We start from the raw sequence: 27,339 nt of genomic DNA, 5'->3' as shown, positions 1-27,339 counted from the left end.
TCTCATTATAGATGGTTGTGAGCCACCATGTGGTTGCTGGGAATTGAACTCAGGACCTCTGGAAGAGCAGTCAGTGCTCTTAACCGCTGAGCCATCCCTCCAGCCCCAAGAGGGCAGTATGGTTAATCTTGGCTGTCAACTTGATGAAACTTAAAATTTTCGAGGAGACATGACTGTGGGGAATTGTCTTGACTGTGTTGATTGAGGTGGGAAGGCTCATCCACTGTGGGTGGCACCATTCCCTGGCTGAGATCCTGGACCGAGTGGAGAAGTTAGGCTGAGAAGCAGCATGGTTCCTCACTCTCTGCATCTTGTACATGTCATGTGATCAAACTGCTTCAGGGAGCTATGCTCTTAAGTTGCTTGTGTTTTTACCACAACAGGAAAAGACACTGAAGGACATCTGGGACCATCCTGATTTTATTCCAGTGAAAACTTCTCAAATGGAAAATTTGGTCTAAGGGAAATTAAATGAATTGGCCAAGATCATACAGTTAGGTCATCTCAGTATCTCAGAGCAGACAGAAGCTGATTTTCTTAACTACCCTTTTATATTATTTCCTTCCTACTTACTACATATACGCTTCCTAAGACACACACACACAAACACACACACACGTTAGGTTGCAGATATTTATTATATTTTTATAAAATTGCCTTTTCCCCATTCCCCAGGGTTTTGAGAGAAGGTTTCTCTGTAGACCAGGCTGGCCTCAAACTCAGAGATTCATCTTGCCTTTGCCTCCCCTGTGCTAGAATTAAAGGCTTGTACACCATGCCCAGCAAAAATAGCAGTATTTCTAATGAAAAATAAATGTTCCTTTTCCTGAAGGAGAAGGTCTCCAATGCTGGAAACAAATCAGTATTACTTAACTTTGTTTTCCTTCCTTCCTTTCTTTTTTTGCTAGGATGGAAGAAACATTTAATACTTAGCTAGTAGAAACTGCTCACTACAGTAGAATTTTCACTTAACCTAGGAGTGTGGAAGAAAGCCGACTGGAAATAATGGTGAAACCTTATTCACAGCTTATAAATAGTGGAGAACTAAGATTTTGGTTATTACAAATACCAAGATTTCTATTTTGTTTTTAGATAAATCTTTTTCTCAGGCCAACAACTTTTTTTGTATTGTGCCGAATTTTCTGCTGTGAGACTGGAGAGAGGGCTCAGTGGTTAAGAACACTTACTGTTCTTCCTGAAGACCTGAATCTGGTCCAGAACCCACAGAACAGCTCATAGTTACCCGGAACTCCAGTTCCAGGACATCCAGTGCCCTCTTCTGGCTCCTAAGAACACTGCATGCATTATGAAACACTTCGCACATGCAGGCAAAATAAAAGTAAGAAATTCAAACATAGTTTTAAATGTTTTCTTCTGGGTAGAATTTGATTGTTTTAAGCCAACTTACAGAGTCAGTGGATGGTTTAGCAGGGAAAAGCCCTTGTCACCAGGTCTGCCATCTTGAGTTTGATCTGGATCCACTTGGTTTAAGGAGATAAGTGACTGCTGCAAGTTGTCCTTTGACCTCCTCCACACGGATGTGGAGGCATGCATGGTCACACACACACACACACACACACACACACACACATTAATAAATACATTATTACTGAATGTAATATAGGTACATGAATACTCACACCTCACACATCGGGAGAGAACCTCCATTTACTCTGGTTTTCCCTTCAGCAACATGAAAAGGAGAGCGCTGGGCTTATTCACTGTCATCAATTAGTTTGATGTACCTGCTATTTGTAGAACAGGACATCCAGAAATTACAGAGTAGACAGATACACAAAAAGCATTTATCAAAATGGACCACACTCACTCATTAAATAGGTATCAGACACTGAAGTCTCACAAACTGTACTTTCTGACTTCGACAGAAATAAATTAAAAATCAATAGCAAGAGAATATGTGTGAGTCCCTTCAGCAGCACTCGGGGAAAGTGAATAGTTTTCATTATTATAGAAAGGAAGGAATTATAGAAATATGTCCATTAATTTATTCTCTGGAAAGAAATGAGTAATGGAGAGCTTAATGAGTTTAGGAGAAAGAATTGGTGAGTGTGGCTCAGACAGTTCCTTTTCTCCTCCACATCCACGTCATTCTCTGCGTACTGTTTTAGAGTGACAGCCCTTAGTGCAAGGGAAGTACTGCTTATGATTGACAGAACAGTCCAATAGTGACCCATCAGCAAGCTGACTTGTCCTAAACCTAGTAACACTTCTCCAGTTTAGCTTTACTAATGATGCTTTTTATAGTTTTACCTTTACCCCTCTGATGTGCATGACTGAACTCAATAAAGCAAAACTAGCAGGGAGTATTATTTATTGACTCACCTCAAATACCATCAAATGTATTTCTCAAAAAAAAAAAACATAGAACTAATTATAAGATACTAACTATGCAAAAGGTTTTCATGACTAAAACAGTAAAGGGTTGTTGTTGTTAAACTACCAGGAGCTCTAAGAAACACAGCAAAGTACAACAGAATCAGGAGGACAGTGGCCACAGTGCACACAAGTGCACACATGGAAGCCGTGGTGCTCAGCTTCACTGTGTGCTCCATGCTCTGCTCACTAATGCATAATGCGGGCTAGGGGCATTTGGTGTGTCTAGCAGTGTGAGCATTCTTCTCCTCTGGAGACTCTGCTTGTCTGTGTGCCTTACCATGGGACAAATGTGTATACATAAATATGTATACACAATGCTTTCTACCTTCATTTACATGCATTCTTAAATTTAAAGAAATAGCATGTCTGTACTCACAAATACGAAAAAGGCAGTAAAGTAAATAATTATTTTCATTCCTCAGTTCTTTGAAGACCTTCAAGAATGGAAAGTTTTTTAAATGTTCTATTTTTCTTAGTCCCACAGACATCTTTATAGATAATGCATAGAGCTGATAGTCACTCTAGGACACTGGTACCGATGGAGTGTAAATCAGGACAGCTGGAATGTGCCCATCTCTCAGAACTTTAAATGTGTTCATTTTTAATCCATTGATTGTTTCTCAAGGATTTCTAGGAAGAAATAGAATAAATGCCTAAATGTGCTTTAAATGTATGTATGTGCTGGGCTAGAGAGATGTTCCAGAGGTTAAAAGGGTGTGCTGCTCTTCTGGGAGATCTGAATTGAAATCCCAGTACCCACAGTGGTCAAACTCTACCTACTGGGGATGTGATGCCCTCTTCTGGCTTCTGTGGTGTCCACACACATGAGGACACATACTTAAAAATTAACTGAAGTAACCAACTGCAAAATGCATAATATGATTTTAGAAGGCTTTATTGGGAGCACCTTTGGTCTGTTACAATCTTGTATCATACAGGCAGTTAAGTAATAGAATTATAGGATTTCTTTTGCTTTTTGAAGCAAATTAGAATAGATTTTAGAGTTTAATGAAACTTAACAACCATCCTGAGAAAATCATTTAATTATCTTAAGTCATAGTTTCCTTATTTATAGTAACTATAAAGAGATGTAAGTTAATGGTACAATATTATTCATTAGTTGCTGTTTTTATTCTTGGTTCCAAGTTTTTTGTTGCCGTCTTTTGTAATGGTCAGAAATAAAATATTCATTCTCAGCAAAACAGTTCATACCATATCAGCTACCAAAGGTTTATTCAAGAGTAATTCTTAGAGTCAGTGGTGTAAGTTCCTGTGTTCTGTTTCTTTGAACCTGAGCATGTCCCTCTTAAAAAAATAATAACTTTACCTGCAAAGTGCCAAACTGGTGGTTTTCATATGGAATTAAATAAGGCGGGGAATTTAGAAAGGAAACTACCTAAACACCTAATATAAAGAGTACATTTAAGTATATTGCTAGATTGGCTCCTGCCAGGCACAAGCCTGGAATCTAGTCAGCATATATATCTCATCTGCATATTTTCACATTGTTAAATTGCATAATTTTTTCATATTTGAAATTTAATTTTTATATAAGTGTTTGATGTAAATTTTCAAGTTACAGTTAAAAGAAGAATATAGCTATAAAATTGTAATGTGTTGTTGCCCCTTTTTGTCTTGTTTTAGGAGTGGAACATTACTAAACTTTCAATCGAGTATGATTCAGAGCCTTTTGGGAAGGAACGAGATGCAGCTATCAAGAAGCTGGCCACTGAGGCTGGCGTCGAAGTCATTGTGCGCATTTCACATACACTGTATGACCTAGACAAGTAAGAATCTTTATTACAAGAAAATGTATAATGACATTACCATCTTCGATATTTTAGGTACACTGTTGGGTGATATTAAGTACATAATTGAGTAAGGTTATAAAAATGGGAACTATTAGAATCAGAATTGTAAGAATTAATGGGTTTATATCAAGTCCTTAGTATTTTACTTAGCTGTTGTGAATTTTATTCACTCAGTGTAATACCAAAATTGTAGATACAGTGCATAAAAATAAAATATGTAGCGCCTCAGTTTTAAACTAAAAAATGCTATTTACATTTTTTTTTACTGCTGCCTTGGCCCACTATTTCCTTTCAGGGCTGTCGGCATAATTAGATTAACAGCTTATTTGACACACATCCATATCTTTTTGATACATTTTGTGTGGTTTTCTTACGTGTACACTAGCTTATCCCTTTGCTGCGTTGAGAAGTGCAGTGATAACTACACAGTTGGAGTGCTCTGAAGCGTGTCTGCTGGGGGGCTGTGCTACTCACTGGGATGCGTTGACCAGCACAGAGACTCTGGCCAGTTTGAATTTAGAAAGTAACGCATGCTGAGAGTTTAGAAGGTTCATGAGGTGTAAGTTTACAGTAACTTCTGGCATGAAATTGTTTTTATAAACATGAAAATCACAATTTATGAATCTATTAAGTAATTTTACCTTTTAAGTTATTTACACATTGTACCAAGTTAACAAAACAAATCCTATAAATAACATAAACTGAATTTACTTGTGTTAACAAGTAAATTAAAATCATTATTTGATCCAGGTAAGCATCTTCCCTGGGTGTTGACTTGCATGTGCTAGTTCTTTTGGTAATAAGACTTCTGTCTGGTCTCAGTTTTCTTAATGTCAGTGAATGAGTGTGAGGAGACAAAACAGGATAAGAGAACTTGCTTCTAAGTGGGAGACTCAGAAACATGGTAAAAATTAGTTTTTATTGAGTTGTGAGTGCATACCAGTTTTGTGTGTGTGTGTGTGTGTGTGTGTGTGTGTGTGTGTGTGTGTGTGTAAAAATCTTTTCTATGAGTTTCAGTTTGCTGGTGGATAATTAAGAGACATTAATAGTGTTATTGTAGTATTATTGAATTCAACAAATTTCATTATAGCCTATATGAAATCTCAAGATATTAAACCAAGACAAACTGTACTTGCAGCAGGGAGAATAGCTTTCCTGGTAGTTTCTATCTGTAAACATAACCAATAATACACAAGGTATAAAGAAAACTACATAATGCTTTGGATGAAGAAATACTTGATTAGCAGTTGAAATAGTTATGTGATCTCAGCTGCTTCATTTAAATCCTGTGAAAGGTTTCCATTTCTACATCAATAGATGGTAAAGCTGGATTGTGACTGTGATTATAAGGAAATGGCCATAATGAAAAATGTGATTAGCTACTCTGAAGCCATGTCTAATTTAATGCAAATCTTTGGAAGTGCTGCTGGCTTGTCTTTTCCAAGTCTGTAGAGGAGATGGGGACACAGGAGAAGGCGCAAGAGGAGACAGGGTTTCTCGTGTAGCACTGGCTGTTCTAGAACTCACTCTGTAGAGCAGGCCAGCCTTGAATTTTTAGAGACTCACCTGCCTCTGCCTCCCAAGTGCTGGGATTAAAGGTGTGCACCACCACTGATAGCAGTTTTACTTTTCTGATTATTTCTCATTATAATTATCAACCTAGTGTAGTTTTGTTGGTGCCTCTTGAGATTTCTTGGATTGGTTCATTTTTCACTTGCCCATTTATATTAATTTATATCCATACATACATACATACATACGTACATACATATCCTGTAGGCTAGTTGAAGTACTTTGTTACTTTTTAGTTATAATCCTAAATACTTGTCATGAATGATTTGATGTTTGCATTCTATATTATTTGATACCTAGTAGACATCTAAGACTTCAGGAGACTGGTTTTAGATTTATTAACCATTTTTGAACACATTTTCTGGTCATATCAGAAGCTAACATTTAAAAGGTCTTAATTGATAAATTTTTGGTAGTAAGCCTTTTTAAGCTTATCAGCCAAACTATGTTATCATTTACTAACTGAGTCTTACTCTTATAACAGGATCATAGAGCTCAATGGTGGGCAGCCACCTCTAACCTATAAAAGGTTTCAGACTCTCGTCAGCAAAATGGAGCCACTGGAGATGCCAGCAGACACCATCACATCAGCTGTGATAGGAAAGTGCACGACCCCTCTGTCTGACGACCACGATGAGAAGTACGGGGTTCCTTCCCTGGAGGAGCTCGGTGGGTGCAGCCGTCGATAAGTGTGGTGCTCGGGTTAAGTCACCCACAGTGCGTGGGCAGCACAAAGTAGACCTGACGCATGTCTGGGAAAGGTCAGGAAGGACACAGTCAGTCAGCATGGCGGGGAGATCTAGGTAGATCCGGGAAGCTTGAGGGGGACGGGTAAGGGGCGTGTGATCAGAATATGGTGTATGAAATTCCCACGTGATTTAAAATACATTATATTGTAAAACAATAATCATAGATCACTTGGAAATTTCACTTCTAATGTATTTTTGCTGAGAAGAGAAAAGTAAAGGGGAAAATAAAGGAAAACTTAGAAACCAAAAATATCTTGTGCATTCTTAACACGTGACCTGCTATCAGGTGAAGATGTGTATCCTGAAGATAGAAGCGGTATTGTGGTCTTTGGGGCAGGAGTCTAATGTTGGGTGGGGCCGGAATAGGCCTGTTTAGGCAGTGCAGTCCTGTAGAGTTGTATTTATTTGTTTATTTTTATTTTATTTTTGCAGAGTAATGTGTTTCCCAAGTAAGTGTGATCAGGTAAAAAGGTTATTTTTATTTTGGAATAATGACAATATTAATGATGACTTTTCTTTCTTCGTTTCTTTCATTCTTTTTCCCTAGGCTTTGATACTGATGGCTTGTCCTCTGCAGTGTGGCCAGGAGGAGAAACTGAGGCACTTACACGTTTAGAAAGGCATTTGGAAAGAAAGGTACAATTCCAAGTGAACATTTCAAAGCTTACTTCACTCTTGTTTAGATGAGATCAGGCACATCCAGGGAAGCACACCCATGAACTTTTAAAAACAAGAAGAAGCTGTTGACAGAGAAGACTGAGAGAAATGCTACAGCAGCACAAATCTAGTGTTTCAAAGTCACCATTAGTCATCACTTCCCTGCCATCCCTCCCTCTTGGTTGTCCCGGTTGCCGGTGTCCTGCTGTTGCTTCTGTTTTCAACCTGTCTGAGCTGACCTGGTAGCCAGAGCAGGATTCTGCCTACAGCACTGTCCTGTGCCCGGGACTCCTGAAGCCAGATAACAGTACAGAGCCTGCATTTACCACATTTGTGCCTTGATAGCCTTACCACGATACAGTCTCACTGCCACTCCGTATCGACTGTACACGTTAACAAGACTCAGATGTATCGATCATGTCCATCCACCCCTCAGATACTGTTCCTGTGTGATAACCCCCATCCTTGCGCTCTCCAGTCACTCAGTACAGCTTAGTTTGTAAGTTAGATGCATCAGGAGATTAATACACTCACTAATGTAGTATACTTGTGATCTACTATAATAAGTTACTTAGAACCTGTAAGTTATTTATGGAATTTTCCTTTTATGTTTTCCAACTATCATTATTTGACCATGAGCATCTGAAGCCTTAGGAAAGGTAGTGGTGGACAAGGCATGCCACAGTATCCCACCTTTACCTCAGTGTTCAAAGAGACAGGATGAAGGCACTTTACTCCTGATGCTGGGAACTTGATGGTCATTTATTGCACATGGATGGCTTCAGGAAAAGAAAACTCACCTTTTAAAGTCTCTTTCAAAAATTCCAAAATCAGAGATTTATAGCTGGGATAATAACATTACTCAAAATCCTCAGTTTTTGTGTGTCTCTGTATGTATGTGTGTGGGTGTGGGTGTGTCTCCGTGTGTATGTGTGTCTCTGTGGGGGGTGTGTCTCTGTGGGGGGGGTGTCTCTGTGTGTGGGGGGGTGTCTCTGTGTGTGGGGGGGTGTCCTTTGTCTTTAGGCTTGGCAGTAGGTGCCTTGCACACTGCTGAGCTATCTCACTGGGGTAATTCTTAACATTCTTTTAATGTGATTAAAGAAGATAATATAATTGTCTCTGTGTTTCCAGGCCTGGGTTGCAAACTTTGAGAGACCTCGAATGAATGCAAACTCCCTGCTTGCAAGCCCAACTGGACTCAGTCCGTATCTCCGCTTTGGTTGTTTATCATGTCGGCTATTTTATTTCAAACTAACAGACCTCTACAAAAAGGTATTATCTGAAGTCAGAGTATATTTTTTGAAATACTTTAAATTTTTTTCTGATAATACTTTTTTGTTTTTTAATCACAGGTAAAGAAAAATGGTTCCCCTCCCCTTTCTCTTTATGGGCAACTCTTGTGGCGTGAATTTTTTTATACAGCAGCCACAAACAACCCACGCTTTGACAAAATGGAAGGGAACCCCATCTGTGTTCAGATCCCTTGGGACAAGAATCCCGAGGCTCTGGCCAAGTGGGCGGAAGGCCGGACAGGCTTTCCATGGATCGATGCCATCATGACGCAGCTTCGTCAGGAGGGCTGGATCCACCATTTAGCCAGACATGCAGTGGCGTGTTTCCTGACCCGCGGTGACCTGTGGATCAGTTGGGAAGAAGGGATGAAGGTAAATGTTCTGAAACCTGAGCATCCTGGAAGGCTTCACAAATGCAAGGCGCCCTGAGCTGCAGTGTGGGGTGGGGAAGAGCATGGCTTTCGGGGTGTAGGAGTGCCCTTGTCCATCCGTAGTGATAAAGCATATGATGCCCACAGTATGGACACGGTTGTCAAGAGCAAGGAGTTGAACTCTGACAGGGCTGGTTAAATTGCTTAACCAAAAGTCATTCCTACAGTTAAACCATCTTTCCGCTAGAGAACTGTTACTGTTCAGCACTTTGTCCTTGTGTGGTAGTACGGCCTGCAGTCCCATACAGTCCCACACTAATGACAGAGATGAGAAGACCTGGACGGCAAGGCCACCACTGCTTCATCACGAGCCTGTCTCTAAGAGTAAGAAAAGTAACTTATTGATTAGACAGATATATTTATAGGTGGTGGACACTGTCAAAGTCACCCATGAGCTCTTAGAAACAGTGAGTTCACATTACATGACCTGTAAGCTGCACGTCATTTTACCTAACTTACCTTCTCACGAGTCCTTTAGTGCATATGTGGAAGCAGACTACGTTTCCTAACATCGCCATGTAGTCAGACTTAAGACCTGCATCACCTGTTACTTGTCTAGCCCCTTCATCAGTTTTTCCAGTTCAAGGAATATTGCTTTATTAAAAAAAAAACCTTTTCAGGTTTTTGTGTGTTGGAGGGCAACTTGTTGGTTCTCTCCACTACGTGGGTTCTGGGAATTGAATTCAGGTTGTTGGACTGAGCAATAAGCCCCCTTAGCCAGCGAACCGTCTCACCTCCTCAGGTGTTTCTAATCCTGTTCTTTGGTTTTTAATTGTTAAGGATTTGTTTCCCATCTCATATGTCTCCTAGTACCTAATTTAAATTTAAAGTATAATGCTACTGCACTTATGATACCTTGTATTGGCATGTTCCCTTTGTCTGTGCAGAACATTCAGGCTTCTGTGTTTTGTTTTGGGATTTAGTTGGTATATTTTTGCTTCCTTAAAAGTGGGATACTATCCTTTCTGAAACTACTAGCATCTTATAGTTCTTTAAAACTCATTGATTTGAGTATTTTTACTCTCCCCACAGTAGCTTCCAGGGTTATTGTCTTAGTTGTCATGACAAAACACCATGACCGAGGAAACTTACAAACAGAAACATTTAATTAGGGTCCTGGTTTCAGAGAATGGTGGACTCTGTGACCACCCCGATGGTGGCACAGCAGCAGGGAGGCAGGCCTGAGTGCAGAGCCGGAGTTAAAGGGCTCACGCCTGATCCACAGGTGTACAGTGCTCACACACAAACACTCACACCCCCGGGGGCCCGCCTCATTCAAACCTCCACAGTTATGGAAATATATTCTATCCAGAAAGCCATAGTTCTCGTGTATTCTTTCCCAGAAATTACTCATTAGAATGCATCATATATTTTGGAATGTTTAATTTTCAGTTCTATGTAGATTTTCTTGTCTTGAGTTGTGGTCTACAGTGACCTTAGAAACTGCCTTGGGTGCTATGTGTGTAAACTGGTTGGTCACCGTTCCTCCGAAGGTCTTTGAAGAACTGCTGCTTGACGCAGACTGGAGCATCAACGCTGGAAGCTGGATGTGGCTGTCCTGTAGTTCCTTCTTCCAGCAGTTTTTCCACTGCTACTGCCCCGTCGGGTTTGGTAGGAGGACCGATCCCAATGGAGACTACATTAGGTAAGGCAAGGGAGAGCTCGTGCCTACAGCACACTGTATTCTCTAGTCTTCCGGGGCATGGTGGCTCACACCTTCAATCCCAACACCCGAGGCAGAGGCAGGCTCATCTCTGAATTCAAGATATTTTATGCTCTTGGTGGGCAGCAGAACTGAGAACATATCATTTCAGTGATATTGATTTGTTTTCTGTCATTCATGGTTCAGTAAAGTTCATTAAAAAAATTCTCTTCCTTCTCCCAAAAGGCGTTATTTGCCTGTCCTAAGAGGCTTCCCTGCAAAATACATCTACGATCCTTGGAATGCACCAGAAGGTATCCAGAAGGTAGCCAAATGCTTGATAGGGGTTAATTATCCCAAACCGATGGTGAACCATGCTGAGGCAAGCCGACTGAACATTGAAAGGATGAAGCAGATCTATCAGCAGCTTTCCCGGTACAGAGGGCTCGGTATGTTGGGCCTGTCCTGGATGTGTCTCCTTGTCAGCCGCAGAACTGGCTATCACTGCTTTTTCCTTAGTCATAATTTAATAGGAAAATGTCTCCCTGCAGGTCTTCTTGCCTCAGTCCCTTCTAATCCTAATGGGAACGGAGGGCTCATGGGCTATGCTCCCGGAGAGAATGTCCCAAGCTGTAGCAGCGGTGGAAGTAAGTGAGACCTTTCCGGACTTGGTAACATAAAGAGGGTAATGACCAAATACACTCTCTAGTGAGCCTTGTCAGAGTAGGTTTGACTTTTTGAAAGGCTGTCTTTAAAATTAAAAGTCGTTTGTGTACAGGCTTGCAGTTACAGCATTACCTCCCTCAGTAAAGATCTTAAAGGTGAAAAATATCATTGCATGTAGTTGATACGGAGTCAAGCTACAAGTTGTAAAGTGAATGATAGGGTTTGTTTTGTTTGTTTCTGTGTGGTTCTGAGAGCAAGCTCGGGTGAGTGCTCTACCACCAAATAACTCCTCCATCAGCTCAGCCTGAGAATAAGGGGAACTCAGATCTGTTTTCAGAATGTGTGATAGTAATCTTGAAAGTCCCTCTGAGGGCTGAGGGATGCTAAGAGTGCTTACTGCTCTTACAAAGGACCACGTCAGATTCCCAGATCACACAGCCAATGTCTCACAACTGCCTGTAACTCCAGCTTCAGGAATCCGACACCCTGTGCTGCCCTCTATATATCTGCACACACACACACACACACACACACACACACACACACTGTACATGAAAACAAACAGACACACAGACGTAACTTAAAAATATACACCTGTCTTTGGAAGTTGGTGTGTATTGGAAAATTGCATTGTTTCACTAGTTTTCTTTCATAATTTTTATTAGATACTCTGGATTTACATTTGAGATGTTATCCCTTCCCTCCCCCCCCCCCCCCCTCGATCCCATCCTCCCTCCCCCTCCATTTACCTTCACAAAGGTGCACTCCCTCCTAATCACCCTCTCTACCCCATTGCCTTGGCATTCCCCTACATTGGGAAAACATGCCCTCCCTGAGCCAAAAGCCTCTTCTCACATTGATGCCAGACATTGCTATCTTCAGCTACATGTGCAACTGGATCAATAGGTCTCTCAGTGTGTGCACAGAGGTTGGTGTTTTACTCCATGGGAGTATTGGAGGTTTTGGTTGGTTAATAATGTTGTTATCTTCCCATGAGGTTGCAATCCCTTTTAACTCCTTAGGTCCTTTCTTTAGCACCTTCATTGGGGTCCCTGTGTTCAGACTGATGGTTAGCTGCAAGCATGCTCAGCTGATCTATATGACTCTAACATATAGTCCCTGAGGGGGCACCTCTGTCTGCTTCCTGCCAGTAAGTACTTTTTGGAATCAGCTACAGTGCTTGGATTTGGTGACTGCATATATGGTGGATCCCAAGGTGAGGCAGCTTCTGAGTGATCTTTTCTTCAATCCCTGTTCCTCTATTTGACCTTGCATTTCCTCCCATGAATGTTTTGTTCTCCTTTCTAAGAAGGACTAAGGCATCCCCATTTTGGCCTTCCTTCTTTTTGAGCTTCGTAAGGTCTGTGAATTGTTTCTGGTATTCAGAGCTTTCTGAGGCTAGTATCCACTTATCAGTGAGTGCATGTGTGTGTTCTTTCGTGTGTGTGACTGGATTACCTCACTCAGGATGATAGTCTCTAGTTCCATCCATTTGCCTAGGAATTTTATGAAGTCATTGTTTCTGATGGCTGAGTAGTGCTCCATTGTGTAAATGCACCACACTTTCTGTATCCATTCTACTGTTGAAGGACATCTGGGTTCTTTCCAGCTTCTGGCTATTATAAATAAGGCTGCTATGAACATATTGAGCATGTGTCCTTGTTATATGTTGGAGCATCTTTGGGGTATATGCCCAGGAGTGCAATAGCTGGGTTTTCAGGTAGTACTATGTCCAATCTTCTGAGGAACCACCAGACTGATTTCCAGAGTGGTTGTACCAGCTTACAACCCCACCAACAGTGGAGGAGTGTTCCTCTTTCTTCACATCCTCGCCAGCATCTGCTGTCACCTGAGTTTTTGATCTTACCCATTCTGACTGATGTGAGGTGGAATCTCAGGGTTGTTTTGATTTGCATTTCTCTGATGACTAGGAATGTTGAGCATTTGTTTAGGTGCTTCTCAGCCATTCGATATTCCTCAGTTGAGAATTCTTTGTTTAGCTCTGTACCCCATTTTTAATAGGATTATTTGATTCTCTAGAGTCTAGCTTCCTGAGTTCTTTGTATATATTGGGTACTAGCCCTCTATCAGATGTAAGATTAGTAAAGATCCTTTTCCAATCTGTTGGCTGCCATTTTGTCTTCTTAACAGTGTCCTTAGCTTTACAGAAGCTTTGCAATCTCATGAGGCCCCATTTGTCAATTCTTGATCTTAGAGCATAAGCCATTGGTATTCTGTTTACGAAACATTCCCCTGTCCTCTGTGTTCTAAACTCTTTCCCACTTTTTCTTCTAATAGTTTCAGTGTACCTGGTTTTATGCAGAGGTCTTTCATCCACTTGAACTTGAGCTTTGTACAAGGAGATAAGAAAGGATCGATTTGCATTCTTCTACATGCTGACTTCCAGTTGTACCAGCACCATTTGTTGAAGAGGCTGTCCTTTTTCCATTGAATGTTTTTAGCTCTTTTGTCAAAGATCAAGTGACCATAGCTGTGTGGGTTCATTTCTGGGTCTTCAATTCTGTTCCATTGATCTACATGTCTATCTCTGTACTAGTACCATGTAGTTTTTATCATAATTGCTCTGTAATACAGCTTGAGATCAGGGATGGTGATTCCCCCAGATATGTTTTTATTCTTGAGAATAGATTTCGCTATTCTCAGTTTTTTGTTACTCTAGATGAAATTGCAAATTGCTCTTTCCAACTCTATGAAGAATTGAGTTGGAATTTTGATGGGGATTGCATTGAATCTGTAGATTGCTATTGGCAAGATGGCCATTTTTACAATGTTGATCCTGTCAATCCATGAGCATGGGAAATCTTTCCATCTTCTGAGATTTTCTTTAATTTCCTTTTTCAGAATCTTGAAGTTCTTGTCATACACTTGCTTGGTTAGGGTCACCCCAAGGTATTTTATAGTCTTTGTGACTAGTGTGAAGTGTGTCAATCTCTAATTTCTTTCTCAGCCTGTTTATCCTTTGAGTAGAGGAAGGCAGTTGATTTGTTTGAGTTACTTTCTAGACAGCCACTTTGCTGAAGTTGTTTATTAGTTGTAAAAGTTCTCTGGTGGAAATTTTGGGGTCACTTAAGTACACTATTATATTATCTGCAAATTAGGGATATTTTGACTTCTTCCTTTCCTTGTGAATCCCTTTGACTTCTTTTTGTTGTCTAATGCTCTGGCCAGGACTCCCAGTATTACACTGACTAGGTTTCACTGGTTTTCTAAGGTTACAACCAAACTCACGTGAGGCAGAAGAACGAGATTCAAAACAGACATCGCCTCAGGAATGCTTTAGTATTTTTAGGTACAGCATGTTCCAAGCTGTTATTAAAAAAAAAAAAAAAAAAAAAAAAGACCTTTTTCTTTTTCTTTTTTTTTTTTTTTTTTCTTTTTACGGTGCTAAGAATTGAAGCCAGAATTTTTATGCTGGGAGAAAGCATTCTGCACACTGAGCTGTATTCCCAATCTCAGAATAAACTCCCTTGAAGTAACTATTTGTAATCAGAAAGTTCTTATGTTTCTGTGAAAGCTGCATGTGCACTATCTTCCAAGGATTAGGTTTTCCAGCCAGTCGTGTGTCCAGAAGTAATCTCCAGGGCGTTAGGACATTCTCACCTGATGTTTGATAAAATCATCTTAGGAGGGGTCACTTGCTCATAAGACCTCACAGCAGTAAGTGTTGTATAAGACTGAATCCAGCTCAAGCTTGCTCTGCATCGGGAGGCCTACTCTGCAGATGCACTTTGTGTGGGCTGTTTATAAGGTAAAATATTTCACTGCTGGGACCTGACTCACCCGAAAAAAGCTGCCAGTGGGGACAGTTGACTGCAGACGTGCTCCTCTGCAGTGGGGACAGTTGACTGACTACAGATGGGCTCCTCTGCAGGCCTCCTATAATTTGAAGTAAATCTCTGTATGTTGTTTTGAAAGTTCTTTCAGATCTCTTGTTCAGTTCTCAGCCTGCTCTGTCAGCCCCCATGCAAGTGTGAGAGACAGAAGCACTGGGGAGTGTTCTGATGACAGGCAGGAAGCACTGGGGAGTGCCCTGATGACAGGCAGGAAGCAGAGGGGTGGGCACTGGTTGGCGAGGAACTATGAGGAACTATGAGGGCACATGGTGCTCCTGAGCCCTTTATTTGGAGTTATCCTAAAGGCTAATCACCATAGCAAGTTAAATTGAGCTGCCTTTGCTTCATTCATTTATAAAATAAGATCTTCATGTTACAGAAAAATTAATCATGAAATTACTATAATCGTGTAAATGTTTGCCTGTACTGCCTTTGGGGATGTTTCTCTGAGGTGTTTGAAAGACATAAAGAATATAAACCCACCGAGCACTTCCAGTCTAAAGTGTAGAGGGGAAAAGGCGAAGACCTCTAGGTCACTGCCTTATTGAACAGTGTGCCAGGGAGAAAGCAGAGAGCAAGGGAACAGACAAGGTGGGTTTCAGAAGATGACAGATTGTCAGTCCACTAATTATCAGAGGGAAGCAAAAGCATTTTAGAACCAGACACTGCAGTGTGGTGGGAAGATCTTAAGGTTTGCTCTGCATGGGTCAAGCCTTTTTCCTTATTTTTGGTCAGGAGGAAGCCTTTCCTGACTTGAAAAGACATACTCACCTTTAAATTCCATTGCTCTGTGCCTCAAACCCACCCTTTCTGCAGGCCGTTCTTGTCGGTACCTTCTGTGGTACATTGAAGTTCACAGTCCTCAGTGACATTTTTGTGCTGTGTACTACAAAGCTACACATTGACCCTTTGAGGGGATTTTAAATGACTGGAAATTTTCTAATCTCTGCAATACAAATAACATTTTTTCCATTTTTACACTTTCTTATGCTTAGGAAATTAGCCATAGACCCTATTATGTCTTAATGTACTTTTATGTTTATACTGAAATAACCACCGTCTATTTCCTAGTTTTCATTTCATTTTTAGTGTACTTTTTCTATCACAAACTGTTCGTCAGCATCAGTGCTCATCAGAGAACTCAGACTGAAAGCTCTGTGAGGTTGTGCTTTGCACATCCACACACAGTGACCAGCCGTGTGTGTGCTAATATGCCTTATGTATGGTCCCTCAAAAACCTCTTATGAGCCAGATGGGTAAAATAACATCTTGCAGAAGTGGCAAGTCTTCAGAGCAGTGGTTCTCACTGTTTCTAGTGCTGTGACCCTTTAATCCAGTCCCTCGTGTTGAGGTGACCCCAACCATAGAAGGATTTTGTTGCTACTTCATAACTGTAATATTGCTCCTGTTGTGAATGGTCATGTGAGTATTCGTTTTCTGATGGTCTTAGGACATCCTTATGAAAGGACTGTTTGGCCTATGCCCAGGGTTGTTTTTTAGAGTAAAAAGTAAGTTAGTGTTCACCTTAGACAAAGGAATGACATGAACACAGTGGGTGGGAGGGACCTTCCAAGTGTGGTAGAAAAAAGATGTATTTAGTGACATGTGAGGCTTGCTGTAAGCCTTTGACCTTTGACCCACCTGTCCCTGCTAGCCACACCTCAGGACTAGGGCACCAGGGCTCTGTGTGCTTGGTGTTGGATTTTCTGACCCAACTTAACCTTAGAAAATTCAGAATATCCTGGGGCAGCCTTTGCACTTGCTTTTGTGCCATGTGTTTTGTTTTTCGTAGGCCCACCCCTGCTAGGCAGACAGTAACACACACACACACACACACACACACACACACACACACATATTGCAAGAACTCATTGTGAGTTGCTCAAAGTGATGGGGGTAGGGTGTGTGTGTGTGTGTGTGTGTGTGTGTGTGTGTGTGTGTGAAGATGAACTGGTCTTTCTCTGGTGACATGTGCTTGTGAAGTTGAGTTGGCTCCCCAGGTCACCTTTACTCTTGATAAAAGAAAATCATGCACTAGTGTTTGTCAGACTCACTGTAAACCCTTGGCTGGCTCACACTTCATTTCTAGAAATTGCTTGCTTTTGTCATGTTCTTTTAAAGATATTATACAGGGAAATAAACTTATCATCTGGAAAACTAATAGCAAAAATAATTCTTTAGAAGCAATTGTTTTTGTTTTCTATGGGCAAGTGAAATGGATATGATTAGAAGGTTAGAAATGGTATTTGCAGCTCAAGAACCTTGGTTTCTTTGGAGATAGGGTCTTAACGTAATGCATTACATGTAGTGTCCTGCCTCTGCCTCCTGGGTGCTGGGATTACAGGCGTACCCATTTTTATGAGATATTGGCTGCCTGTGTGCCTAGCAGGAACTCCAGCAACTGAGCTGCATCCCTGCCCCAGCTCCTCTCTTATTCGAGACGGCCTGGAGCTTTGTCTTAGGCTGTACTCAACCTCAGCTTGCAGGATCAACTGGATAAATAGCCAGGTTTGGTGTTATGTCTTGCAAATGAGATCTCTTAAGAAACCATTGGTTTGCTTTAAAAGCAGAAACTCTCCTCTCCCAGATGCCCAATGAACTGAGTTCAGTCCCTGGGAATCATTGACCAAAGGAGAAAATTCCTAAAAGTTCTCTGAGCTCCACACAGGGACACACACACACACACACACACACACACACACACACCTCAAAGTAAATGTTCTTAATGTAAAAACAAGCAGTGGAAGCTTATGCCACATTCTCAGTCACTGCAGTGTTGTGTAAGGGCAGAGGGGTTACCTCAGCTCACTGTCAGGACAGAATCTGCCGCCTCAGGAAGGGATGACAGCAGAGACTGGAGGCAGCTGGTCACATGAGATTCACAGTGGAGAAGCAAATGGGCGATGTTGCTGCTCAGCCCACTGTCTTCTTTGATCCAGTTGGGATCCTAGCCCATGGTTAGATGCTACCCACAAGCATGCCCAGAGACCGTCATAGTGACAGCATTAACCACTGTAGCCATTCAGACGACTGTGTTAGAAGGCCTGTCACAGCTTCTTCCCACGCTGCACATGAGCCTGTAATGAAAAGTAGGCGTAAGTGATTTATTTTAGGAGGAAACAATAAAATAATAATTTCCATTGTAATTTACAAAACTCAGAAAAATGTAAAAGAGAAAGAATGCCGTGTATAGTTCCAGCTAATGTAGTTCTTACTAAAGTGCCATGCATTTCCTTTCACAATCTCTTTTTGTTTGAGAATTTCGTAGATGCATATAGTGTCTTGATCAAACTCACCTCTTTCCCTTTCCTCCGGTCCCTCACCCTCACACGGGCTTTTCCAATTTTCTGTGCTCCGTTTCAAAAACTCAGAATCCACATGGTGCTTCCCATGCATAGGCCCCACAGGAGCTGGGGAGTCTCCGGACCCACATCCCTGAAGAAAAATGGCTCCTCCCAGCAACCACCAGTTGCCAGTAGCTCCTCAGGCTAGGGCGGGCGTTCGCGGCTCCCTCCGACATCAGTGCTGGGATGTTGTGGGCCCTGATTTTGTGCAGGTCTTATGCATTCAGTCATAGTAATTGGAGTTCCTGTGTTGTAACCAATTCCCAGAGTATCTTATGCAGCATTTGCCCAGTCTATTTGGGTTTTTAAGTCATAATTTTGTGAAAAGCCCGTTCTGTGCTATAGACTGTATCATAAAGGGAAACTGCTTTGCCCTTGCAAAACTTTCTGGAGCAAGATTGTTTTTCTCCAGTGCAGGTATGAAACCCACAGTCCTGTGCATACTCTCCAGTCTGCCATCTGAGCCATGCCTTATTCCCAAAGACAAGCCAACGCTGTTTTAGAAATAGTGTTCAAGCTCAGGAGCAGCCTGCCTCAGCCTCCTGAAGCCTGAGATCACAGGTTTACACCCCCACACTTGGTAGGAAATACTCTTTTTAAAGTGAATTTCAGGTGGGCAGTTGCCTCAGAAAAGTACATGCTATCAAGCCTGACCACCTGAGTTTGATCCTTAGGATAAAAGGACAGACTCTCACAAGTTCACACACACACAGTCATACACACCACACACACACACACCACACACACTCACACACACACACACACACACTCATGCTATCAAGCCTGACCACCTGAGTCTGATCCTTAGGATCCACATGATAAAAGGACAGACTCTCACAAGTTCACACACACACAGTCATACACACCACACACACACACACCACACACACTCACACACACACACACACACTCATGCTATCAAGCCTGACCACCTGAGTCTGATCCTTAGGATCCACATGATAAAAGGACAGACTCTCACAAGTTCTCACACACACACACACACACACACACATACCGCACACACCCACACACACTCAAACATAGTGACACACACATACCACACATGCTCACACAGGCACACTCACATATACACAGGAAGGAGAGAAACCCTAAACCTCTGTCTTCAGGGTCTTTCTTGTAGCTATCCTCAAGAAAAGTTGAGAGCATGGAGAAGATAATAAAATGGAAAGACCGTTTTCCTGTTTTCCTACACTGTGTGTGTGCGTGTGTGTGTGTGTGTGTGTGTGTGTGTGTGTGTGTGTGTGTGTCCTGCCTTTCTTCCTGTGTGTGTGTGTGAGTGTGTGCATGTGTGTCCTGCCTTCCTGTGTGTGTGTATCCTGCCTTCCTTCCTGTATGTGTGTGTCCTGCCTTCTTTCCTGTGTGTGTGTGTGTGTGTGTGTGTGTGTGTGTCCTGCTTTTCTTCCTATGTGTGTGTGTCCTGCCTTCATTCCTGTGTGTTTGTGTATGTGTCCTGTCTTCCTGTGTGTGTGTGTCTGTCCTGCCTTCCTTTCTTCCTCTGTGTGTGAGAGAGTGTGTGTGCGTCCTGCCTTTCTTCCTGAGTGTGTGTGTGTGTGTCCTGCCTTTCTTCCTTCCTTCCTATGTGTGTATGTATGTGTGTGTGAGAGTGTGTGTGTGTGTATGTGTCCTGCCTTCCTTCCTTCCTTCCTTCCTTCCTGAGTGTGTGTGTGTGTGTGTGTGTGTGTGTGTGTGTGTGTGTTGGTTTAGCTGTTCTAACTCTGCAGTGTTTTCAGGATTATTCAATTAGTATTTAAAGAATGAATAGAATTGACGAATGTGAGAAGCTAAAACCAAGGTTAATATTTTGCACCTTGTCTAAGGACTTTCCTGTGACTCTTACCAAAAGTTGATCTGTCCTTCCTCAGAATCACCACTGTGTCCTAATAACACTAATTAGTAAGCCTGCTTACTCCTGGACTCTGAGCCCTGTGTGCAGACCCTATGTCTTTTTAACAGTTATAGCGGTAAGTGGGAAGCGTGAGTCCAGTCACTGAGGATGTGTTGTTAGCAGGAACTGATGTGTGCACCTGGGAAGGCTTTCAGGGTCAAAGCCAGCCTCAACTACATGATGCGGCCTGACCTTTTATTGTAATATGATACATAGAGCATGAACTTACCATGTATCTGTCTCCGCATATACATGTCAGTGACATTAAAATGCATTAACAAGGCTTCATGAAGGTATAGATGGTGCTGTACAATCAGGCATGGCAACAATTCCCATACATGTTCACATGTTGTATTTCCAGTATAATTAGACACTGGCCACTCTGAACAACAGTATCAAATTGAAAACAAAAACCCTGTGGACTAGAGGGTCAGTAGGAGTGCTTCTTTTTTTTTTTTTTTTTTTTTTTTTCTTGTTCATTTTTGTTTGTTTTTCTTTTTGTTTTGTTTTGGTTTGGTTTGGTTTGGTTGGTTTTTCTGAGACAGGGTTTCTCTGTGTAGCCCTAGCTGTCCTGGAATTCACTGTAGACCAGGCTGGCCTTGAATTCAGAGATCTGCCTCCTGAGTGCTGGGATCAAAGGTGTGCACTACCACTGCCTGGCTTGCTTCCTTATTATAGTACAGAGATATCCCTTCCCAGGAATGGAGGTTGTTATCTGTGATCCATGATAGCCAATTTTCAAATTCTGAGTTCCTGAAAGATGGAATTCCTTATCCAAAAGAAAGCTTTGATGAGTACTTAGCAGAAATAAGTTGTTTTGGGCAGCAAGCACAGGCCTTTGTGGCTCTGCACCAGGCTCTCTGTGTGTATGTTATAGCTCTCAACTGCGTATGGTATTGGAATCCTCAGTGGGAGAAAGACTGGGTCTCTTACCCCCTCCTGCCTACTCTTGGGTTTTTTTCTCTGCTGGGTTTCCATGTCCAGACTCGATGAGATGAGCTTTGCTCTATCTTACTGTTTTATTTTGTCATGTTTGGGTCTTATCTCTTTCAAGAAGACTGTTCTTTTCTAATGAGAGACAGAAAGTGAGAGGATTAAAAGTGTGTGCTGCCACGGCCCGGCAAGAGACTATAACAGGGAAAATAAAGGAATAAGTGTCTTTTCATTTATTTATTCACTAAATGGGTTTTGCTGTATAGCCACGAATAACCTGGGACTTGCTGTGTAGACCAGACTGGGCTCAAGTTTGTGGCAGTCTTCCTGTCTTGACCTGCCCAATATTAAGACTGCAAGTATATACACTATGCCCAACAAAACAAGTATAGTTTGGGAGTGACCTCTCCCATGGGCCATATGGCTATATGTTCTTTTTCTCTTTCTCTCTGGTTTGTTTTGAGTTTTTGTTTGTTTGTTTGTTTTAAAATCATTTCAAAGTTAATCCTGTCTGCCTTTGATGCTGTGTTTGGCCAGGTCCCCTTGAACCTGCTTTTGTCTCCCGTTAATTGGATTACAAATATGTGCCACACCCAACTTGCATATACTTTTCATAATCTGGGCATGTTGATGGGTGTTGGGGGGGGGGGTGTTCTGTAAAGCATTTCTGTTTTAGGAAGTCGGCTTCCTTATAAGATGGCTTTCTTTTTGCAAAGGGTTGTTAAATTGCTAAGTAACTGCCCCATGGCAGTGTCTTGCCTTTGTGATCTGAATTGTTTAGCTTTCAGCAAGTCTGTTCTCCCTCATCTCCATTGAAGCACATTTTTAAAGGGCTCTGACTGAAGGATGTAGACCCAAAGGGCAGGGTGGAGGACTGGCATCTTCTTCATTGCTGTCCTCACCCCTCCCCCGTGTGTTTTCTCTTCATGGTCACTGTCTTAGGGTTGTTACTGTTGTGAACAGACACCGTGACTAAGGCAAGTCTTATAAGGACAACTTTTAATTGGAGCTGGCTCATAGGGTCAGAGGTTTGGTTCATTATCATCAAGGCAGAAGCAGGGCATGGTACTGGAGGAGCTCACAGTTCTACATCTTCATCTGAAAGCCTTTAGAAGACTGCTTTCTAGGCAGCTAGGATGAGACAGTATTAAAGCCCACACCCACAGTGACACACCTACACCCAACAAGGCCACACCTGCTAATGGTGCCATGCCCTAAGCCAAACATAAATAAATCCTCACAGTTACATTTCCAGGTATCACCTGATTTAAAACAAAACAAAACAAAACGAAACAAAAAACCATTGCTAATTAAGAGAACACACTTGCACTTGCCAAGAGCCTGAGTTCACTTCCCAGCCTCCACTTTGGATGGTTCTTAACTGCCTCCAACTCCAGCTCCAGGGGATGCTGATGCCCCTGGCCTGTGTGGGCACCTGCACTCACATGCACATACCCACATACCCACACATAAGTAAAAATAAGATAACCCTTTTTATTGGCAAAGCACCTGCCGTGCAAGGACTGCCACATGTGAAAGTAGGTGTGGAGATGCACATCTGTACGGCTGGCACCAGCACTCGGAAGACCAGGAGCCTGGCCATGCAGCCCAGCCAGTCGGTGAGCTCTGGGCTTCGTGAGAGACCCTGTCTGAAGGACTAGCTGGAGAGCAGTAGGGAAAGACACTAGCATCAACCTCTACGAGCACTACATGACATGTACTACACACAGAAATACATACATGTAAACACTGGATTCAAAAGGAAGACAGCCAGTGGCTTTGCCTTGAACTGTCAGCAGATTTCTTGATTTGAGATTGAAACGGTTTGACTGAGTTAAAATTGAGAAAAGTATATTACTAAACCTAAATACAAAAGCTAAAAATTGGCTTTTCGTGTGTGTGTGTGTCTTAAGTTTTAAGTCATTTTCTTCTGTTTTAAATCCAGATTGCTCTCAAGGAAGTGGTATTTTACACTGTGCTCATGGAGACAGTCAGCAAACTCACCCACTAAAGCAAGGTAAGGACAATGTGCTCACTTGCCTCCAGCCGCACTCTCCTGAGCCAGCTCACACATGCCTCTGTAAACGTGTAGGAAGAAGCTCCGTGGGTTCCGGCCTCAGCAGCGGGAAGCGCCCTAGTCAGGAAGAGGATGCACAGAGCGTTGGCCCCAAAGTGCAGCGGCAGAGCAGTAACTGATACGGTAAACACCTCGCTTCTCTCCTCCCTACTTTAATAGTCTAATTAAAATTAAGCAATTTCTATGTGAGGACTGATCTGTTCTCTGCCACATGAGCAGCTGTTGTAAGTGCACTTAGTGATTGAACAGGAGGAGCCCTGTACCAGACATAGCACTGAACTCAGAGCCAGGCTCCCAAACCTCTAAACTCGAGAAGCTTGCAGTTCTGAGGAAGACATGGTTCTCTTATGAAAGAACTTTGAACCTCCTCCTATCGATAACCTAATAAGATCCCTCTAAAACACTCCCTCAAGCCCTTATTCAAATATTGATATGTAAGGAGGGAAGGGGTTTGAGACAAGGTTGTACACAGGCCAGCCTCATGCTGCAGGGATCCTTCTGAGCCGTCTTCCCAAACACTAGGACTGCAGACATGCTATAGGCTCAGTTCATCCTTTTATCTTCTGCCAAGCTGCTTCGAAAACATCATTAATTTTTAATCAGTGCTGGGCCTTGTGAGAAGTAGCAAAAATTTTGCCTACATCCAATTTAATTCAATTTATGATACTGTTTTGTGACTCAGTTAATAGGAAAAGTATTTACGTTCTACTTTTGTCAGTGTTTGAAGACTTTCATATCTTTGATTATCTTAAACTGTTTACATTATTGCTTAGTTTTTATGCCAGCCTTATTATACATTCCTTGAAGTAAAGATCGGTGAATGCTCATCAGCTCTTTATCATTTAATTCTTAAATCACACAGCGCGAGCGGTACGAGTCCTGGAAGCTGAAGCCGGGGAAAGTCAGCATTTCTCATTTCAGTTACTTAAACGCCATTCATTCATGGGAGACAGTTACATTTCAGACATCATTTCTAGTAATATTTCTGTGGTTTTTAACTTTTTAATGAATGTCTCATAGGACAAGTGGTAATTTGTATATAAAGAACTTGGTAAAAGATTTGCTTAATGTAAATATAGCCACAGTTAGAATAGACTCATCAGTATATTTTTGATAATTTTTCATGTATGGTAAAAGTTAAAGTTAACAGATATTCTGATATAAATTTCAAGAGTTTTGAGAGTCATTGCAGGAAAATAGGAAGTTTTTAGACTTTCTTAAAAGACTTTGTTAAACTTTTAGGACACATTTTTCCAGACATCATTGTTTGACCTAATTTTCCAGTCTTTGATAATGACGCTTTAGAAAATACTTGTAATCAAGTGTGTATGGCTCTGTCAGCGTGGAGTCTGCCCAAGCCTCCTGTGCAGCTGCTCTGCCCGCACTGTGCCCTGTGCTGAGCTCCTTTGTCTCCGCTTGTTTATTTCCAGTCCCGTGACTTTGTTATTAAAGTATATGAAATATGGAATCTGTGCACTTGTGTTCATTTTTCATTTTGTTTGCTTGGAGAGAGTATTGTTATGTGAGATATGATTACATTACACATAGAGGAAGCACTTGTCATTGTTTGAATGAGAGAATGGACACTATCTCTAGCAGATAGCATCTTTAGAATGATCTGGAACACAGGTTTACTGCCTGGTTTGTTTGTTCTTACATAATGGGTCTGACACTGTCAGTCAGCCTGTGTGAGGCAACAGCTAAGAGTGTGAGTTCAAAGTCAAAGAAAACCTTCCAGTTACTACCTTGGAGATCTAGATGAGACTTTACCTGCTGTAGTGGCTATTTCTGGTTGTCAACTTGACCATATCTGGAATGAACCACAGTCCAGAATTGGGAGGCCCACCTTTGATCTTGATCTTGATCTTGAGGCATAGAGGCTAAGAATCTTAGGAAACTAAGGCAAGGAGATTACTGAACTCAAGGTCATCTGGGACAAATTCAGGTGTGGTGGCACACACCTTTAATCTGGGACACACCTTCAGTTGGAGATCTACATAAGGACATTGGAATAAGGAAGGCCCTGTGGTACTGAGCATCTGCTAGATCCTTGGACTTCACAGCTGCTTCCAGTCATTGTTAAGGGATTGGACTGCAGATTGTAAGTCACCAATAAATAAATACCTCTTTGCTATATAGAGACTATTCATAAGTTCTGTGACTCTAGAGAACCCTGACTAATACACCTTCTGTCTTCATTTTTTCCATCTTAAATGGGAGTGCGGACAGTATCTGCTTCATAGTCCTGTCATATAAAGTGCTCATAGTATTCGGGGCATACAGCCTCGCCCAGCGTGTGAGCTGCAGGCTACATGGTGCCCTGGATTACATGAACTAGCTACCACTGTTCCCACTGTCACTCTCCTTACTGCACTCTATTAGGCACTTTCATACTAAAGGCTGTATTAACCCTTGGCTTTTCATTTTCCTGTCCTCAGTATAGTGGGGCAGTAGGGGGTGGGTCATAATAGGGCATTTGCCTAGAAGCATTTGCCTAGAATGTGTAAGGAAGACCCTACGTTCAGTCCTCACTACCACACACACACACACACACACACACACACACACACACAAAATCAGTGTAATTTTATTGTAAAGGTAACTAAAAGTATTAAGTTTGAGTTAAGAAACAGAAACGTTTTATATGACAGGCATTTTTAAAATATATACTGGAAAACAAATTAATAATGCCCAATAAATTTCAACAATAAGAAATTCAAGATTCTTCTTTCACTACTTCCTCCTGTGGACCTGATTGTATTACGCAGAGCTGCAAGTCATAGGCCTGAGAGTCTTCGACATCGGGGGAGTAGACTTATTTCTGATAGAAACTCCTCTTGGCATAGAAACAGTTCAGACACGTGAGCAACCGGGTATTGCTGGGTGTCATGTTTTCTCTCCAGGTTTTCTGAAAGTTCCCGGAAGGAATCACCGAAGGTAAAAAGTTGAGGTATGGATCAGGGTTCCAGTTTGACACTGTCCTTGGATACAGTCTTCTCCCCCTACTCAGCCAAATTAAGCCATTGAAATCCTCCCGGAGGTTGAAGTGTTAAAACCATTGTATTTAAGCCAGGTGTGGTACATAGCCTTTGATTCCAGCCTGGGAGGCAGAGGCAGGTACATCTCTGAGTTCAAGGCCAGCCTGGTCCATAGAGTGAGTTCCAAGACAGTCAAGGCTACACAGAGAAACTCTTATCTTAAAATAAATTATTATTATTAATAATAATATTTAGCTTTCTGACTTGTAATTAAACAATTTCATTAGAGTTTAAGAGAAAATGTTATACAGGGTGGGTAAAAATCCTGGCAATGCTAGGAGGAGAAAGAAAAAGTCTTTTAAATTGGGTGTGGAATAGAAGTACCATAGACTGTTAAGAAAGGAAGAGGCATGCCAAGATTGCAGGCAGCTTCATGAGCAAAGGAAAGAAATAGCTTCCTGAATCTCTGAATTCTTATTACTTCACACTTTGAAAAATTGAAGGAACACAGCTTTTGAATGAACTTACAGTTTCTTTATGTTTTTCTCATGTCCTTAAAGTAATGACTTTTACATGTACAAGAATAACCATTGTTTAGTTACTTTTCTGATGCTGTGATAAACATTCAGCTTATGATTGCAGAGCACAGGAACAGCTGAGTGCTCACACCTTAATTCATAACTAAGAGGTTTATTCAGAGTGAGTCCTAGGAGTGGCAAGAATCTTTTGAAACCCGAAAGCCTGCACTAGGGTCACACCTCCAAGGCCACGCCTCTTTATCCTTCTCTGACAGTTCCACTCACTGAAGCCCAAGTATTCAAACGATAAGTCTGTGAGGACCATTCTCACTCAAACCACTATACCCATTGTAATTTTATTTCTTATATACCAGAGACTTTAGAGTTGTCTGATTTTTGTCATTTTCTTTAAGAAAATATACATGGTAATAGTCGTGTCACCTGTTATCCTAAGACTTTTTCTGAGTCCCAGGCCCTGGAAATGCACTGTAGGAAGATGGCCAAGTCTGAGC

At 41.7% G+C, this 27,339-nt stretch overlaps 1 protein-coding gene across 1 annotated transcript in view; it reads left to right on the top strand.

Annotated features, from left to right (window-relative positions):
- Positions 1–24,762, top strand: part of CRY1 (cryptochrome circadian regulator 1) — a 59,812-nt gene extending 35,050 nt beyond the window's left edge. The window contains exons 3-13 of the mRNA XM_080935660.1: positions 4,042–4,184; positions 6,265–6,449; positions 7,077–7,165; positions 8,318–8,458; positions 8,539–8,850; positions 10,403–10,554; positions 10,798–11,000; positions 11,103–11,198; positions 23,200–23,271; positions 23,347–23,454; positions 24,194–24,762. Of these exons, the coding sequence (XP_080791786.1) occupies positions 4,042–4,184; positions 6,265–6,449; positions 7,077–7,165; positions 8,318–8,458; positions 8,539–8,850; positions 10,403–10,554; positions 10,798–11,000; positions 11,103–11,198; positions 23,200–23,271; positions 23,347–23,450 (1,497 nt within the window). The 3' untranslated portion in view covers positions 23,451–23,454; positions 24,194–24,762. The remainder of the gene's footprint in view (positions 1–4,041; positions 4,185–6,264; positions 6,450–7,076; positions 7,166–8,317; positions 8,459–8,538; positions 8,851–10,402; positions 10,555–10,797; positions 11,001–11,102; positions 11,199–23,199; positions 23,272–23,346; positions 23,455–24,193) is intronic.
- The last annotated feature ends 2,577 nt before the right edge of the window (positions 24,763–27,339 follow it).

This window comes from Micromys minutus (assembly GCF_963924665.1).
Source record: "Micromys minutus genome assembly, chromosome: 22".
NCBI classification, from domain to species: domain Eukaryota; kingdom Metazoa; phylum Chordata; class Mammalia; order Rodentia; family Muridae; genus Micromys; species Micromys minutus.
The sequence above is the reverse complement of the archived record's forward strand: the minus strand, read 5'-3'. Positions and strand labels throughout refer to the sequence as shown.